Source organism: Hydra vulgaris, chromosome 02, assembly GCF_038396675.1.
Source record: "Hydra vulgaris chromosome 02, alternate assembly HydraT2T_AEP".
Classification (NCBI taxonomy): domain Eukaryota; kingdom Metazoa; phylum Cnidaria; class Hydrozoa; order Anthoathecata; family Hydridae; genus Hydra; species Hydra vulgaris.
The window spans coordinates 70150386-70166528 of NC_088921.1; the positions used below are offsets into that span (position 1 = coordinate 70150386).

At 29.1% G+C, this 16143-nt stretch overlaps 2 protein-coding genes across 2 annotated transcripts in view; one reads left to right on the forward strand and one right to left on the reverse strand.

Moving 5' to 3' along the window:
• Positions 1 to 5010, forward strand: part of LOC100204188 (uncharacterized) — a 37052-nt gene extending 32042 nt beyond the window's left edge. Inside the window, exons 4-5 of the mRNA XM_065791827.1 lie at positions 1836 to 3809; positions 4038 to 5010. Coding sequence (XP_065647899.1) covers positions 1836 to 3809; positions 4038 to 4549 — 2486 coding nt within the window. The 3' untranslated portion in view covers positions 4550 to 5010. The remainder of the gene's footprint in view (positions 1 to 1835; positions 3810 to 4037) is intronic.
• A 6805-nt stretch (positions 5011 to 11815) lies between these two features.
• Positions 11816 to 13226, reverse strand: LOC100206690 (uncharacterized). The gene is made up of 2 exons (XM_065791828.1): positions 13029 to 13226; positions 11816 to 12945 (listed from the first exon to the last, which is right to left on the reverse strand). The coding sequence occupies exons 1-2, from the start codon at positions 13155 to 13157 to the stop codon at positions 12163 to 12165; spliced, it is 912 nt and encodes a 303-aa protein (XP_065647900.1). The 5' UTR covers positions 13158 to 13226; the 3' UTR covers positions 11816 to 12162.
• Positions 13227 to 16143: the final 2917 nt, after the last annotated feature.

The window sequence follows — 16143 nt, forward strand, 5'->3', positions numbered from 1 at the left end:
AAAAAAAACTAAATTTTATTTTATATTTCTGTATTTCTGTAACAAGAGCGCTCAATTAATGATATCAGAGCTATATATGTTTGTTTGACAAAATAAAGTAAAAAATAACACCATAATGTTTACTACTAAAAGTTTCATGCGTTAGCAACCATTAAAAAAAGTACATACCTTGCTAACGAATGAAACTTTTAGGAGTAAATGTTATGCAGTTGTTTTTTACTTTAACTTGTCAAACAAGTATATACAGCTCTGATACCATTCATTTAGCATTCTTGTTAAAGAAATGCAAAAAATTAAAATAAAAGGTCCCAAATTTTTTTTTTTTTTTTTTTTTTTTGTTATTTCACCTCCCCAAGGCCCAGAAGGCCACTACAGATAAGGAGGCTACTTAATTGTGGTTATAACCCTCTCTCAACTCTATAACTCCGAAACACAAACCTCGACGAACAAGGCCGCTGCGCGAAGAAACAAGTTGAGCGCGGTACTACCAGGGACGTGGTGGGGATCGAACTCGGAACCTCTCGCTTATGAAGAGATGGAGAGAGGTGGGGTGGAAAATTTTTTTTACATTTTCTATAAATTTTATTGGGATCTCATAATACTACAAAAAATTAATTGATCAAATATTAACAAATAATAAACAAAATTGCAATAGTCTATAATGCTACTGCATAACATAATGGATAGTTTGTTCAACATAGTGGATAAATTGCATAACATAATGGATAGTTTGTTCAACATAGTGGATAAATTGCATAACATAATGGATAGTTTGGCATAGTCTGTGCTAATAAAAAGCCACTAAAACTTTACTCCTGGATAGCTTTTTTTAATAATACAATCTTTAAATATTTTTCTATTAAACCTTGTAATGTACTGTTGAATAATATAATCAATGTCAAAGTTCAAATTATGATTAATTTACCAGTGTTAGTCCTGCTATTAAGTCTTCACCCATAGTGCTTATCAGGCGAGGCTGTTGTCATAGTGCGTATTAGGTAAGAAAGTTGCTAAAGTGCCTTGAATGAGAAGTTGCCCAAGCGCACTGAATGAGCTTTCAGTCACTGCACTTCCTATAGCCAATGTGCTAGCAATTGCAGAAAAAAAGGAAAAAAATGCAACTTTATAATAATGGGAGGACTTGGTTTTATTATATCAGAATGGAGATCATTAGAAGAACCGCCTAAATATAAAAACAGTTTTCCATATGAGATTGAAAAAACGATTTAAAAAAGTTGAGAATGGATTAATAAAATGACGAGCACAATAAGGAGAGGCAACTTTGCAGATGCAGGTTTGTGATGGATTGTATATACAATTTTTATAAAAGGTTAGTAGTGAAAGATAGTCGGAAAAAACATAAAGTAGAAACCTAATTCATCTCACTGATTCATTCATCTCAGTGACTCATTTATTTCAGTGACTCATTTATCAGAGAAGGCGTAAAGTAGAGAACTTACGAAGAGTCTATTCATACATCATTCTTCCTTACCAATGTTGCTAAATGGGTTAGAGACGGCTTCGAACTTTAGTTGTCTTTTGGGCCAAAAACTCTAGCCACTGCGCCGCAGCTGCAGGTTTGCACGGCTGCAAGTTACTCTCGTATGACATGAATAGTGTATTAGATTTATAAGATAAATCAAAGATTTTTAAAAACTTATTCAACTTTTCTGTTTTAAAATTTACTGTATTTTTTGAAAATTGCGTTTGAATTAGTATTTAGACTTTTATGCACCTTAGAGAACTAAAAATATCCCGCTCTAGTTTTTATATCTCATAAGTATTCAACTTAACCTTTTTTTTGCACTTTTTTAATAAACAATTATTTTTTACAGAACAACCAGATACCGTTGCAGAAGCTGAGTTGAAATTAGAAAATGCAAATCGTGCTGCAGATCAGTTGACTGCACTTGAATTAAAGCTTGGTATTGACCCGGAACACTTAGTAAGCAACACTCATCAACATATTGATGAACTTCAAGAACAAAAAGCCAAATTAGATTCTGATATTCGTGAACATATTGAAATGAGTAGTAACGCAGAAAGTGTTAGTAAAAAGTCAGAAATATCTCTATCAGTAAAACAACAACTTGAAAAAGATCGTAGTAAGATTGATGAAATAAATACCGAACTTAAACAACTCAAAGACATTGAATTAATGGCAACAGGTTTAGAGGTAGCAAAATATTTAGCTAAAGAAAGAGCGAGACATAACCTTGAAGTTGCTAAAGCTGCAGCAGCAAGATCTGGAATGCCGACTAAACTAGTTGTACAAAGTACACCTCCTCAAGTTTCATCTTTCTATCAAAGACCACAGTTTTATGGGCAGACAGGGCAACCATTTTCACCTCAACAACCTGTTTATTCACAACCTATAGGTGCCGTTCCATTTATTCCAAGTATTAGTTTATCAAGTTACAATACTCGTCCATTCCAGGATAATCATCAGAAAGGTGAGCAAAGACATATAGAAAGTAGACCTGGAGCGCAACCCTCATTGACGGATTATTTGTCTAAATATATACAAACAAAGACTGCTGAAGAAAACGAGTTCCATACACCATCTGCTAATTTTAATTTTGCGCCGTCATCTTCGCCTTCTTCTGTAAAATACTTTAGTCAACAACAATTACAAAACCCAATAAAACAACAGTTGCAACAGCAACAACAGCAACAAGCGCAACAGCAACAGCTACAACAACCGCAAAAGTTACAACAACAATTTCAAGTATTATTGCAAAGCTTTCCTAGCCCAGTTTCTCAAATAAGTGCTTACACATATCAACCTAATATTCAAAGCTATAGTGCTGGTGGCTTTGGTGGTAATACAATAAGAAATCAGTTTCAATATCAAAAATATACTCCTGCTGTACTAGCGCCTGAGATTCATACTAACGCAGAATCACGTGATTCATCAACACAGCCCAACGATTTGGTAGGAAACGATCATATTGATGTACAAAAAGAAAATAAATCTCAAAACAATCACAATCACGACGATGACTGGGGCGCCATGTGGTTTCCTGGTACAACTTATTCTCCACCCCCTACATGGCTTCAGAACCAAAATTTAAGAGGAGTAGATCAGCGTTTTCCAAATGGAGTACCACTTCAACAAATTCATTCTATTCCAAATGGATGGCAGAATTCTCTTTCGCATCCTCCTATACCTTTTGTAAGACATGATTATCCCATATATGCTTCTGCACAAAGACCCATTGAAGAACATAATCGTGTACAGCCATTCTTTGCTTCTTCTGATTTTAAAAACAATGAAAATAGAATAAAATCTCCAATATTTAACACATTTTATTCACCTCAAAATAGCCAACAGTTTGCGCAGCAGACAAGACTTTCAGGTTTAAATAACGCAGCTTATACTGTTAACCAACCATATATTACTACTGATCATAGTATGGTTGCAGCAAATTTTGTAAATAATAAAGGAACTGATCTTCAAAGTACCTTATTCCCTGAAAGATTACATGGAGAATCACGACCTGGCTCTGGAATTGTTAATAGCTACGCTCAACAACAACCACGAATTTCCGTCGGCGAAGTTTTGAATCTCTCACCACCTGATGAAACCATTATTTCAACTACACCTGCTCCGTCTTTACCTCCACCTCCTCCACCTCCACCGCCACCACCTCCACCACCAATTTTTGGAAACGTACCACCTCAATGGGGAGCAGTTAATATGGCAAGATATGCGGGTGATGGTCTTGATAGAATGAGAGATCATCCAACGACAAATGGTTCTGGAAACCTTGTTGCTACAAAAGGTTCAGAACAAAGCAGTCAACTGCGTAAGTGTTTTTTTTTAAGGTTATTTTTTTATATGTTTTTTCATTAAAAAACTTATTAAGCGGCTTTTATATTTAATTTTTTTATTCTAATAAGGGGTTTTTAAATAGATAGTTATTTAACTTTATAAATTTTATGAACAGTTGTTAAAATAAAGGACGTAAAATCTATTTTAAATTTTGTATATTATTTCTTAATATTTTGTTTTTCAATTATTTCTGCTAATTTAGTTAAACGTGAATACCAAAAACTAGCTAAAGCAAATCAAAAGTTACAAGACACTATGAAGGCAAGCGAAGCTTTAACGCATATAGAATCTGCTATTGGTTTCGATCCCGGTTCAATAGCAAAAATGGTAGATTTTGTAAAAACTGCAGCAATAAAAGATGTTGAACTATCAAAAGACACTATAGAAAAGGACAACGAAATATTAAAAAAGATACAACGCGAAACTAAGAAATCAGTAATAGCTAAAAAGTCTGATATTGAAGATGACACCGCTTTAAATCATGCTCAAACAAAGCTAAAAACGGATGAGGCTGTCCTTTTGGATGCCGAAGATCGTCTTGAAAAAATTAAACGAATGGAAATGATTGTTACAGAAGTTGAGGTTGCAAAATTTATTGCATTGCAAAATGCGCGTAATGATGTTACCGGAGAGAATGAACGCATTGATTCAATTAAAAGGGAACTTATCTCAAAACCAGTTCAAAGAAGAAGCTTAATAAAACAAAAAAAATAATTTTAATATTGTTTTGTTATTCAAGTAGACAAAGAAAAAAATAGTTGCTAACAAATGTTGGGAAAACATTAAAATAAATTAACGGCTTTAAATTAACAATTTAAACTCTATTTAAATCGTTAAAATGGATCTTTTAAGTATGAAGAAAACCTGATAAAGTTTTCACTTTTCTAAAGAGAAAAAGAAAAAAAATAGTTCTAACGATGTTGTTTTTTATAATAATTAAATAAAATAATATAAAATATTCTTAAATAATTAAAGATGTTAAACAATTTTGGAATTTTTGGTTGTGTATTACGATTGTGTTTAATTGTGTTTTATAAAAACACAAGTATTTGTTAATTGTAATTTAGTCGTACAAATTGCATGTTGTAAATTTGTAGATACTTATATATGTATATATACTACTTATACGAAGTAACTTAACTGCAGTAAAATTTAATTGTATGAATTAAACAAAATTTGATAATATCAATTTTATTAACAATATATAAATGAACTTGATGTTAATTACAATAATAAGTAGATGATACTTAAAACAAATATTAGTTTTATTAACAAACATAATTTTAACTTTGATCGTTTGTTTGGTTCATCGAGTAAAACTTTTTTGCTCTACTACCAATTGCTTATGTAGCAACAGCGTTTTCCTATTCAAAGCAGTATTTTTTTTATTAAATATTAGAAATAAATATTCTCTTGTGTTTTTTACTTTTGTTGCTGTATATTTTTTATTTAGTTTTTTATATTTATAATGGAATGTGTCTTTTTTTAAATATAACAGAATAGAAATGGTTGTAATAAAACAGAAATTAATTTATATTTGAGAAAAATTAATAAAAATTTAAACTTAAATTTTGTGTAACGTTTTGTTATGTAAACATGACAAGTACTTGATAATGATAAGTGGATAATGAGTGTAATGGGTGTTAAACAATAAGTGTACTGAATTGCGATAAATATGATAAGTCTGCTTTTCTTTTTACACAATTACTTTATGTACGCCAATGCATCATGGTACTCTATTGACAAAACAGAGGTAGAAACGTACTTATGTAAACAAAAAAAAGCCTCAAAACTAGTGTATCAAAAAGACAAATTAACTGATGCTGAACCTTTATAAGAACAAATGAAAGCACTAAATCTCTTTCAAAAAAATAATTACCTTACCTATTTTAACTGGAAGCAATATATTTTTCGGAGTGATCTTCCCAGTAAACACACAAACGTCTACTAAATGTCAAAACAACGTTTCAACAAAACGTTTAGATTTGGTCAATTATCTGTTTAGAATAAAATCCAGATTAACGTTTAGAACAAACGTCTATAAAACGTCTATATTCAAACGTATTTTAGACGTCTATTATAGGATTATTTTACGTATATAAAGCGTATAGATTTTGTTTAATTTGCGTTTAAGTCTTGTCTAATTAACGTATATAAAGCGTTTAGTTTTAAGTAGTAGTCTAAGTAGTAGTCTAAGTAAACGTACATTAAACTTGTCTATTAGTTTCTTTAATTTTGTTAACGTAAATTTAATTTATTTAAGTTTTAAAACTAATATAAGTTAAAATTAAGTTATAACTTTTTAACTTTAGATAAGTAATAAGAGCTATATGGGTCGTGAAATTTATAAATAAGATATAGTTATAAAAGACCTGGTCTTATTTTTTATATTTTTTATAACTATTATAATATGTTTATAAAGTTTTATACTTTACTCCTTTTACTATACTTTTTTTTTTATAAAACTATTTATAAAGTTTATAAAGTTTATAAAGTTTATAAAGTTTATAAAGTTTATAAAGTTTATAAAGTTTATAACTTATATAAAACATTTTTATATAGAGGGGATTTAGAGAAAAAATGTTTGTGCACTATACCTGTTTATGTTTCGATAATTTAAAAAAATTATATGACCAATAATAAATGTTTATTAAACGTCGATCAAACGTTTAGAATAACATTTTATATTAGTCAATATTGTTAACGTTTGATTGACGTTTAATAAACGTATAAATTAAAAGATTTAAAGCGTAGATTTTAAATCTATAATTGTTTACGTTTAATTAAGGTCGAATAAAGGTTTACAATATTGACTAATGTAAATCGATATTCTAAACGTTAGATCGACGTTTAGTAAACGTATATATATAAAAGTTTAAATTATACATTTCAAATCAAGCGTCGATTTTTAGTCAATAATAGTCGCTAAACGTTTTGTCAATTTTTCGACCGATTTCGACTGAATATTGACCAACTCTGAACCAATCTGTGTTTACTGGGTTATGTTTACATAATTCTATTGTCGTATTTGATATTGTCTTGTTATATATGCTATATCATATCTCGGATTTGTATTACTCCCTAAATATTTACTTAGTATAGTTTTTGTACTTTATGTTTATGATATCTTTTTATATATTTATATCATCAAAAAATCGTAATTGAAACTACTTTGCAGTTATGGAATATATAAATACACTGTTCTTTTTTAGAGGTTTTTTTTAAAGTTATTTTTACTTCAGATCTTTTTAACTACTCTTTCCACCAGGTTCATATGAAATAGAAAGCATTGAAAACAAATTAAAAACTAAATTATTTTTTACCTTTCTCTTTGCAGGTTTTAAATTTTTAAGCTTTAAAATTTAAAACCTTCATGTGGCAATTTTTAAAAACTTCATGAGGCTGTACCTTTTGAGTGCCAAAATATACTTTGATAAAACTTGAAATTAAAATTTATGATAGCATTGAAGATAAAAAATATTTAGAGACTATTTAAAAATGAACTAATAGTAGAATAACGGCATAAACACTACAAAATACGTCTGAAATTTGCGGAAGCTGTAAGACACACTTATATTTATAAGAGAAAAGTAACACTATTGGTAAAACTATGGAGACGTCCTGCATAAATTATCGTCATCAAGTTAAAGGGTTAGGAATATTTAAACTAGAAGATGACAACTGCTGTTGTGTTCTTTACTGTCTAGCGCAGTGTAATAAAAGTAGTCTTGCACTTAATCTTTCTGAACCTACTTTAAATCTGAGAAGATTTCATTAAAAAAAAAAAAGTCCATTATGCTTAGAATGCTGTCAAAATATTGGTCCTGGTATACGTTATTTTTGCAACAAAAAGACAAATAAAGTTTGTTTCTTCTGAAAATTGGATCTTTTTAATTCCGTTATTCTTGTTGGTATTGGTGGTGGACAGGGATTTCTAAAGATTGTCATAAATGCGTTTAACTCATCAGCATTAGAAATACAACCAAGCAACCAAATTTACACCAGAGTCGCCAAAATGGTCGTCAAAGAGGAGAATCATTACAATCTGGAAACAGTATTACAATCTGGAAACACTTTTTCAACTCCTTCAACTTAATCAATTGAAGTTTGTTTTCGCCTCTGACCTTAAACTCATTAACATCATCCTTGGAATATCTGTACTTTATTTCCTTATCTTGATTTGATATGAAAATTTTAAATAAATAGTATCTACGAGTTTTTTTCTAAACTCATGTGGTCAAAGTTTACACGATCTCGGGCTACGGTGAAAAATACTTTTGTTGCTGATTTGATGGATCTATGAATAAAAAAAAGGTTTAAAGGACTTTCGTATTACTAACATATGATTTTGGAACTTACTAATTTAATAAGAAATCTCATACAGATTATATCTCATACAATTTTATAAAAATTTTACTATTCATGTTAGATACGAAGTTGACACCAAATTTATGAATACCAAATTTCAGGGATTTTTTTGAAAAGAAAACTGTTTCAAGCATGGGTATATTGATAGTGGTTTTGATGGACCTAACTGATCCAAATTTTAAAGATCTTTGGACGAAGTTACACCTTATTCTCCAATTAAATATCTGAAATGTTATTAAAACCCTGAGATTTAAAAAGGTACTTCATTGCTTCTTAAATTACTTTTAACACTTTTTAGAACGTTTTTAGTTCAATTAGTGTAGAAAGGGGACAATTGACCCATGGCTGACAACGCCGGGGAAGAAGGGCAGGGGGCAAGTCTTTCCCCCCTTTTTAATATAGAACCTTTTTTTTTCCAGAACATATTAGATATAGAGGACTTCTTTTAGAAAAAGAAGATTGTGCCCCTCCACTTCGAAACCATTTGGATTCGAAGTGGAGGGGCACAATCAAAAATTTTAGTATCAAACTTCAGGATTGTTGTCTCTTAATCAAGACTACCAGTCTCGATTAAGAAACAACAATCCTGAAGTTTGATACTAAAATTTTCTTTTTAATATCAAACTTCAGGGCACAAAACAAAAGTCTAAGGATCAAAAATTAAAAGAATAACAACACATCAAACAAAGGCATAAACAAATTTAAAAAGTTACTAACTCAATCTTTTCTAAAATAAATTCTTCATTTATGCGATGATTTGTTTCGAATAACGGATTAAAGTTTTGGGATTAATATTTTTATTAATTTTAATTACAAAAATTAGAAGATGATAAATATTTATTAGGTAGATATTTAGTATATTTAACTTAGTAAATAAAGGTTGGGAGGGTGTATAGCGGCTTTCATTGGATATAATTATGATTGCATCTTTTTGAGTATTAAAGAGCTTTTTCAATTTATTTTTATTGGTACTACACCAAGCAATGTTAGCGTAATTAAGACAGGAATAAATAAAGCAGAAATATAAGAGTTTTAAACTTACTTAAATTTAAAAAAGGTTTTGCCCGATATAGTAAGCCAATGCTCCTCGACATTTTACCTTCAATATATTTTATATGATCTCTCCATGTTACAATTTTTTCAAGGAGTACGCCTAGAAATAGTAATGACACTTTTTAATAAATCTTTTTATTTCGTAATTGTTAATACAAAGATTTGGAAGTTTTAATGGAGTTTTGCTTCGTTCATAATAGCAATGGAAAAAAGTATATTTTGTTTTAGCTAAATTTAGAGATAATTTGTTTGCTCTAAATCAGTTAGCACAGTATAGTAGTTCTATGTTTACAGTTTTAAATTACATTTTCATATCATTTTGAGCATGAAATAGATTAGTATCATTTGAAAACAAGATTGTATCTAATGTATTACAAGATTTGCTTAAATCATTGAAATCATATTAAAAATAAGAGCGGTGCTAATATAGATTCTTGTGGTACTCCACAAGTTATATTCATATTGTTAGTTTTTCTGCATTTATGAGAAATGTATGGCAGTCTATTTGACAAGTATCTTTTAAACCATTTAAGGTTCGAATGTTTAATACCGTAGTATAATAATAATATATATTTAATATTATTAATATTGTTTAATATTGAAATAATATATAAAATAATATATAAAGTTTAATAATAAAATATATTAATTTACAGTGTCAAAATCTTTGCTGAGATCAATAAAAATGCTAAATTATGTATATATTTTCATCTAAAGATTTATGAATATCATAAACAAGATGAAAAATTGCCTGATCAGTAGAGTGACCAATCAAATTGTTTATTATAAAAGATGTTGTTAGTATCTAAGGAATAGTGCAGTCTTCAATACATGATATGTTCTAATATTTTTGAAAACGACGGCGGTAATAAAATAGATCTGTAATTAGCGATACAAGTTGCATCTCCAGATTTTAGAACTGATTTCACTTTGTTTTTTCACATCTTTTAGTTTATCAGGAAAGATTCCTTGTTCTAAAGAAAGACTGAAAATGTGCAAAAGCGAAGTTTTTAAATAAAATATTGATTTAATTATTGTATTGCTACTAACATCATCCTTTTTTTAATTTTAATGAACTAAGAACATTAAATTGTTCTTTTTCATATAACTTATTATTTGTCATAAGATTATTATTAGAGGTTTATAGATACTTTATAACTTTCTCGAAAATCCGTTTGTGGGATTTGGTTTTGATAAAATTACTAACAGTTGCGAAAGCTTCATCATAGTGGCTTTGAAATATTCAATAAAAAAATCATAAGCGTTTTCTGCAAGTTAACAACTATGGTTGTTGAATACAGTTCAACAAGATTGTAAGAAGAAATTTGAAGAATATATTTATATTAAAACAAATACAAAATCGTTTTTGAAACAAACTTTTAAAAATATTTTTTGTGGCTTTTAAATTGTCTGAATTTCTTATGGAAAACTTATTTATGTTTTGTGTGTCCAAGGAGATAGAAATTTATTCATGTTTTGTGTGTCAGTGGATATGAAAAATTTGTTGAACCCCAAGTTTTTTAATAAAAAGTAAATTGCAGCTATTATTGCGCTAATATTTATTAACATAATTTTGCAAAAAATCAGAGCAATCAGATTTCCGGACAGGAATACCTTCTAAGTTCTTAACGCACTGGTTGAAAAAAATTAACAAATTATCTTAATTTTTTTAATTTTATTTTCTTTTTAAAAAAAATCATATATCCGCGGTGCTCTGTGATAAGACCGTAATGGCTTCTTGGGGCACCTAAAAAAAACATGGATTGGGTCGGCAATAAAGTAATGTATATGGTCTAAGACAAAGCCCTGCAAAGGTTGCATAAAACATTCTCTGTTAAAATCATGCCAAGCGTAATTATAAGAGGTTTAGCAAAAATTGTTGACATGTTTTTGTATCTGGAGCACTTTATATTAAATATAATTTAAGAGTTATTTTTAGAAGTTTTTTGAAATATCGTTGATTTTTTTTTGGTTTTTAAAGAATATTAAAATTACAAAGTTGAATAAGATTTTTTGTAAGCTTTCTATTCAAGGTTTATTTTAGCTTGGGAAAAGTTTATTTTAAAATTTTATTTCAGCTTTCTCTTAAGTAAAATAATTTTCAAATAACTTGTTGTCAGTTTCTTATATAGAAAAGACACAGTACTAGGCAAACAGAGGCATTTTATAGTTTATATATAGTTTAAACATGAGAATATAATGTTCTAGGAGAATAAAAGATTCACTTTGGTGCAATAAAGAAGATCGTGATTTATGGAAATGTGTCAATAAAAATATTTAGTTTTGAAAATATCTGGTTTTCAGGGATATGCGCTGTGGAGTGTGCATACATCAATTGATTTTTATTGGAATAATAACAGGAATAAAAAAGTCGGCTAGTTGAGTATTTGACACAATTCAGTCGGCTTAATTTTATTTCAGACTTCTTTTTTATTTTTTTGATAATAAGAACCAGTCTGTGCTTTTAAAGACTCACCCCTTCCCCTTATTTTATTTGTAGAATCGCCTCTGCTCCCAGCTTTTTGTTCCATTTTTTGGTCACGCATCAAGTAAGCTCACTTTACAATTTACTTTTGATGTTTTAAAATACATTTTGACACAACTTTTTATAAATATACAGAATTATAATCTTTAAAATAAAAATAAATTAAAAGTTAAAGCTTTTATATTAAAAATAAATAAACGAACTGTAATTATTTTTAAACCTGGAGTAAAAAATCTAATTAGTTTCTGTTGATCTGTGATGTCGATTATCTGTGATATCTGTTAATCTGTGATGTCGATGATCTGTGATTTCTGTTGATCTGTGATGACAATGATCAGTTGATCTGATCTGTTGATTTGATGTGTTGATCTGATCTCTTGATCTGATCTCTGATGTCTCTTACACAAATAGTCTAATATATTCAATATATGTAGTGGAGTCCACTATCTTCCAAAACTTCATCTGAAGACACCGATCTCTTAAACGTTTTAGATCCAAAATAATATACATTTTCCTGAATACAATTACCAGATATTGCGTGCATCAAGTCGGAACTTTTAGATTTATTTTCTGCTAAGAAACCGGTTTTATAAACTGGTTTTCCTTTTTGTGCAGGAAAATTAATCCAATTACTAAAACGTACACGGCTTTGAAAAAGAGGTTTTGGTAAACTTTTTTCCATTCTATTAATTGTATACTTTTTTGATTCTTCAAATTGACTTGAGCAGTATATGGAATACATAGATGTTGATCGACGAGGAGACTGGGGACTCGTTTTGCTAACTTTGTTGTTTTCTTTGTATGGCTTAAACGTGGTTAAATCCAAAGCTGATGAATTTCCATCATTTAATACTCCTTGGCAATAACGCGGGTTTTTTAATACTACGTTTTCGTAACGTGTACTTACACACAAAAAAGGATACCTATACCAATAAAATGATTTATCATTCGTTTTTAGTACTCGACAAACCGTCATTGTAATATCATCAGACGCCTTATAAAAAAGAGCTATAACTTCAGAATGATTAAGTTGACATGTCGGTATTCCGTCTATTTCTTTAATCCGATCACCTATATTCAAACAAGGTTGAGCTAACGACGCTGGTGATTTTTCGTCAATGTTTAAAATTATAGGCCAGTTTGGAGTAATATGTTGCTGATTTAAAATAGTCAATCCCAGGCTGACACCAGGAACTTTATTAACCTATTATTGTAAAAACAAAAACTTTACCTAAAATAAAAGGCAAATTTTGAAAACTATTTTGATTTAAAATTACAAGCAAATACCTTTACGTAAATCTCAGTACCAACGTCAATTAATGTTCCTAAAAAATCATTTTTTTTAACATCAAAAAGCGAATCTTTATCTTTTGAATAAGAATGATGAATTTTTTCGCTAATTGTTTGATCACACATTTAAGATTTTTTATTGCTATGTTGTCTAGCTTACGATTCCGAACACCAAAGAAAAAAGAACCTTATATTGAACACATTTCCTTTTGTTAACATTTTATCTATAATTTAATTCCATTTATAATTTATGAAAAAACAATAAAATAAAAACAATGGTTGTTTTACTATTTATTTTTTCTTTTCTTAACTTGAGACATTAAAATCAGTTTCACACAAGCTGCTTTTGTTTTTATCTTCGTAATCTTTTGTTGTGTAACGGACATTTATTTTATCTCCCCCACATTTCTATTCAAAAAAATAAGTCTCTGATGTCGAAATAATAACTTTTAACAGATCAGTTAACTTAATTCAATAAAACGCCAAATGTTTACAAAACTTTAGATGAGCATCTGGATGAGGTTATGTTGAAGGTTTAAAAGTTGCAACGCCTAAATCTTCAACATAATTACATTACTTAAAAACATTACTAGAAGTTGGTTAAACGAAGTTTAACGACTGCGTTGCTTTTCTGAAATTTGTTTTTTGCTCATTTTATTTAAAAGTTATATTATATTCAAATTTTTTCAAACAGCTAACTTGTATGCTAATGTGTATTATATCTTTATTTCTCCTTATTTTTTAGTGTTTAATATAGTTAAGTCTAAAAAAGATACATATATATATATATATATATATATATATATATATATATATATATATATATATATATATATATATATATATATATATATATATATATATATATATATATATATGTATATATATATATATATATATATATATATATATATATATATATATATATATATATATATATACATGTATATATATACATATACGTATATATATATATATATATATATATATATATATATATATATATATATATATATATATATATATATATATATATATATATATATATATATATATATATATATATATATACAGAGGCAGATGCAGGATTTTTTGTGGGTGTTGCCTGTTTTTTTTCGAGTTGCCAAAATATAATCGGCGATATTTTTTTGTAAACCCCTCCCCCGTGCCAGCGAGGGGGGGGGGGAGAAGGTTGCAAAAAATAAAGTCATCAAAGCGGCATCAGTACTTTATTATTACTTGGCATTGTTCTCAACTACCCATATAAAATAAAACTAATAAAAATGTTGCCTTGGTGTTCTGTTCATAAATTAGACATTTTTTACTTGTCTTACCTATTTAAAAAGTGCACCAACGAGAAGGTAATTTATAGGACTTCGCAATCTATCTATAAACTGTCACGTGGCCTAAGATTAGCCCTCCGTTTCTGGATTCTTATCTTTTCTTAATAGGCAGTTAATGTAAAGTATTAATATTGTTGCCTTAGGTTAGCCCTCCATTTCTGGATTCTTTCTACATCAGGAATTATTTCTTGATAAATAGACATCAGAACTAAAGAATTAAATCTTAACTCTGTCATGCGGCTTCACATGTAAGTTTTCAGCCTGTGTATAACAGAAATGCTCCTCTTGCATTCACATGTAGTAATTGGAATTGTTCCTATTATTAAAAAATCTTCCCTAATGTTTGGGAAACCTCTCATATCAATGGACTTTAAAGTCTCTGTAATAGTGGATGAGATCAGGGATTGATTATTCCAAATTGTTTCCCACAAATCTAGTTCAGAATGAATTGATGTAGAATGAGGCAAATCCGATATATAAAAATGCAAAAATTCCATAAAATCTAAATCTGAAAACATTTTTTTAAATTTTTTTACAACAGTTGAAGGAATACCAGATAAACCTTGGTAAATAATCATTTCACCTTCATCAAATCTATCTTCTAATTCATGAATTAAATTATCTAGAAGAAGAGATGTGATGGAATATTTGAAACAATCTGAAACTGTGTCAGAGGGATAATCTCTATAAATTTGCCTGCCATAGAGCCTTGGTTTAACTTCTGAAATATCAAGAGTCTTAGCTAGATCAAGAGCAATTAAGTACCATTCGTTATGATAGACGTTTGGAAAACAACAGTGATGGCACAGAAATAGTTCATTATTTTTTTTGTTAAAACTAAACTTACAATAAGAGAAAAATTTGTCATAAGATTTAAAAAATATGAAGCTTTTGAAGAAGTATCAATATCATAACTCTTAGCTTCATTGTATGCCATTTCTTCCGTTGAATAAAAAACAGATATGTAGATATCTAAAAAAACATCCAGACCTGTAAGTTTCTGAACCCATCTAGTTCGACATGTATCAATTAATTTGCTTGACCAGGAAAAACGAATTTATTAAGACAGCTGGCAATTTTAGGTGATAAGTTAAAAAAATTTGATCAGGAACATTTCTAACACTATGAACATTGCATGATTTACTAACAACTAAATTAAGTTTATAGCATGCGCAGTGAACAAAAATTGCCTTTAAACTGATAAATTTAATCTAGATGAAATACCTTTTAATTTACCAGACATTGCCCCAGCACCATCATATCCTTGACCACAACATTTTTGGATATCAAAACTAAGATCATTAATTGCAGAAATTATGTCTTGCGCAAGACTAAGACCAGTTGAACCAGATTTACATTCAATAAACCATAGAAAGTCTTCACAACTAACATTATCACATTCAATGTATCTTATAACAAGAGATGTTAGAGCTGTTCAATATTAGAACAATCAGAGGTTCCATCACACAAGATAGAAAAAGAACATGATTTTTTAATTTTCTTAATTAGAACTTCTTCAATTGTTTTTCCGCAGCATTCAATAAGTTTGTTTTGTGCGGTTTTAGATATATAGGTTGCATTTTTAAGAACGGAACGAATATGGTGCTCAAGAGCTTTACCACCTGCTTCAATACAAAAATGTTAAAGCTCTACAAAATTACTTATACCAATGTTGTCTTTACATGTTTGTCTGATTTCTGGATGATCCTGTCACGCGATGACCTCGAAAAGCAACATACTTGCCGGCAAAAAAATAATTGTCTTTATAA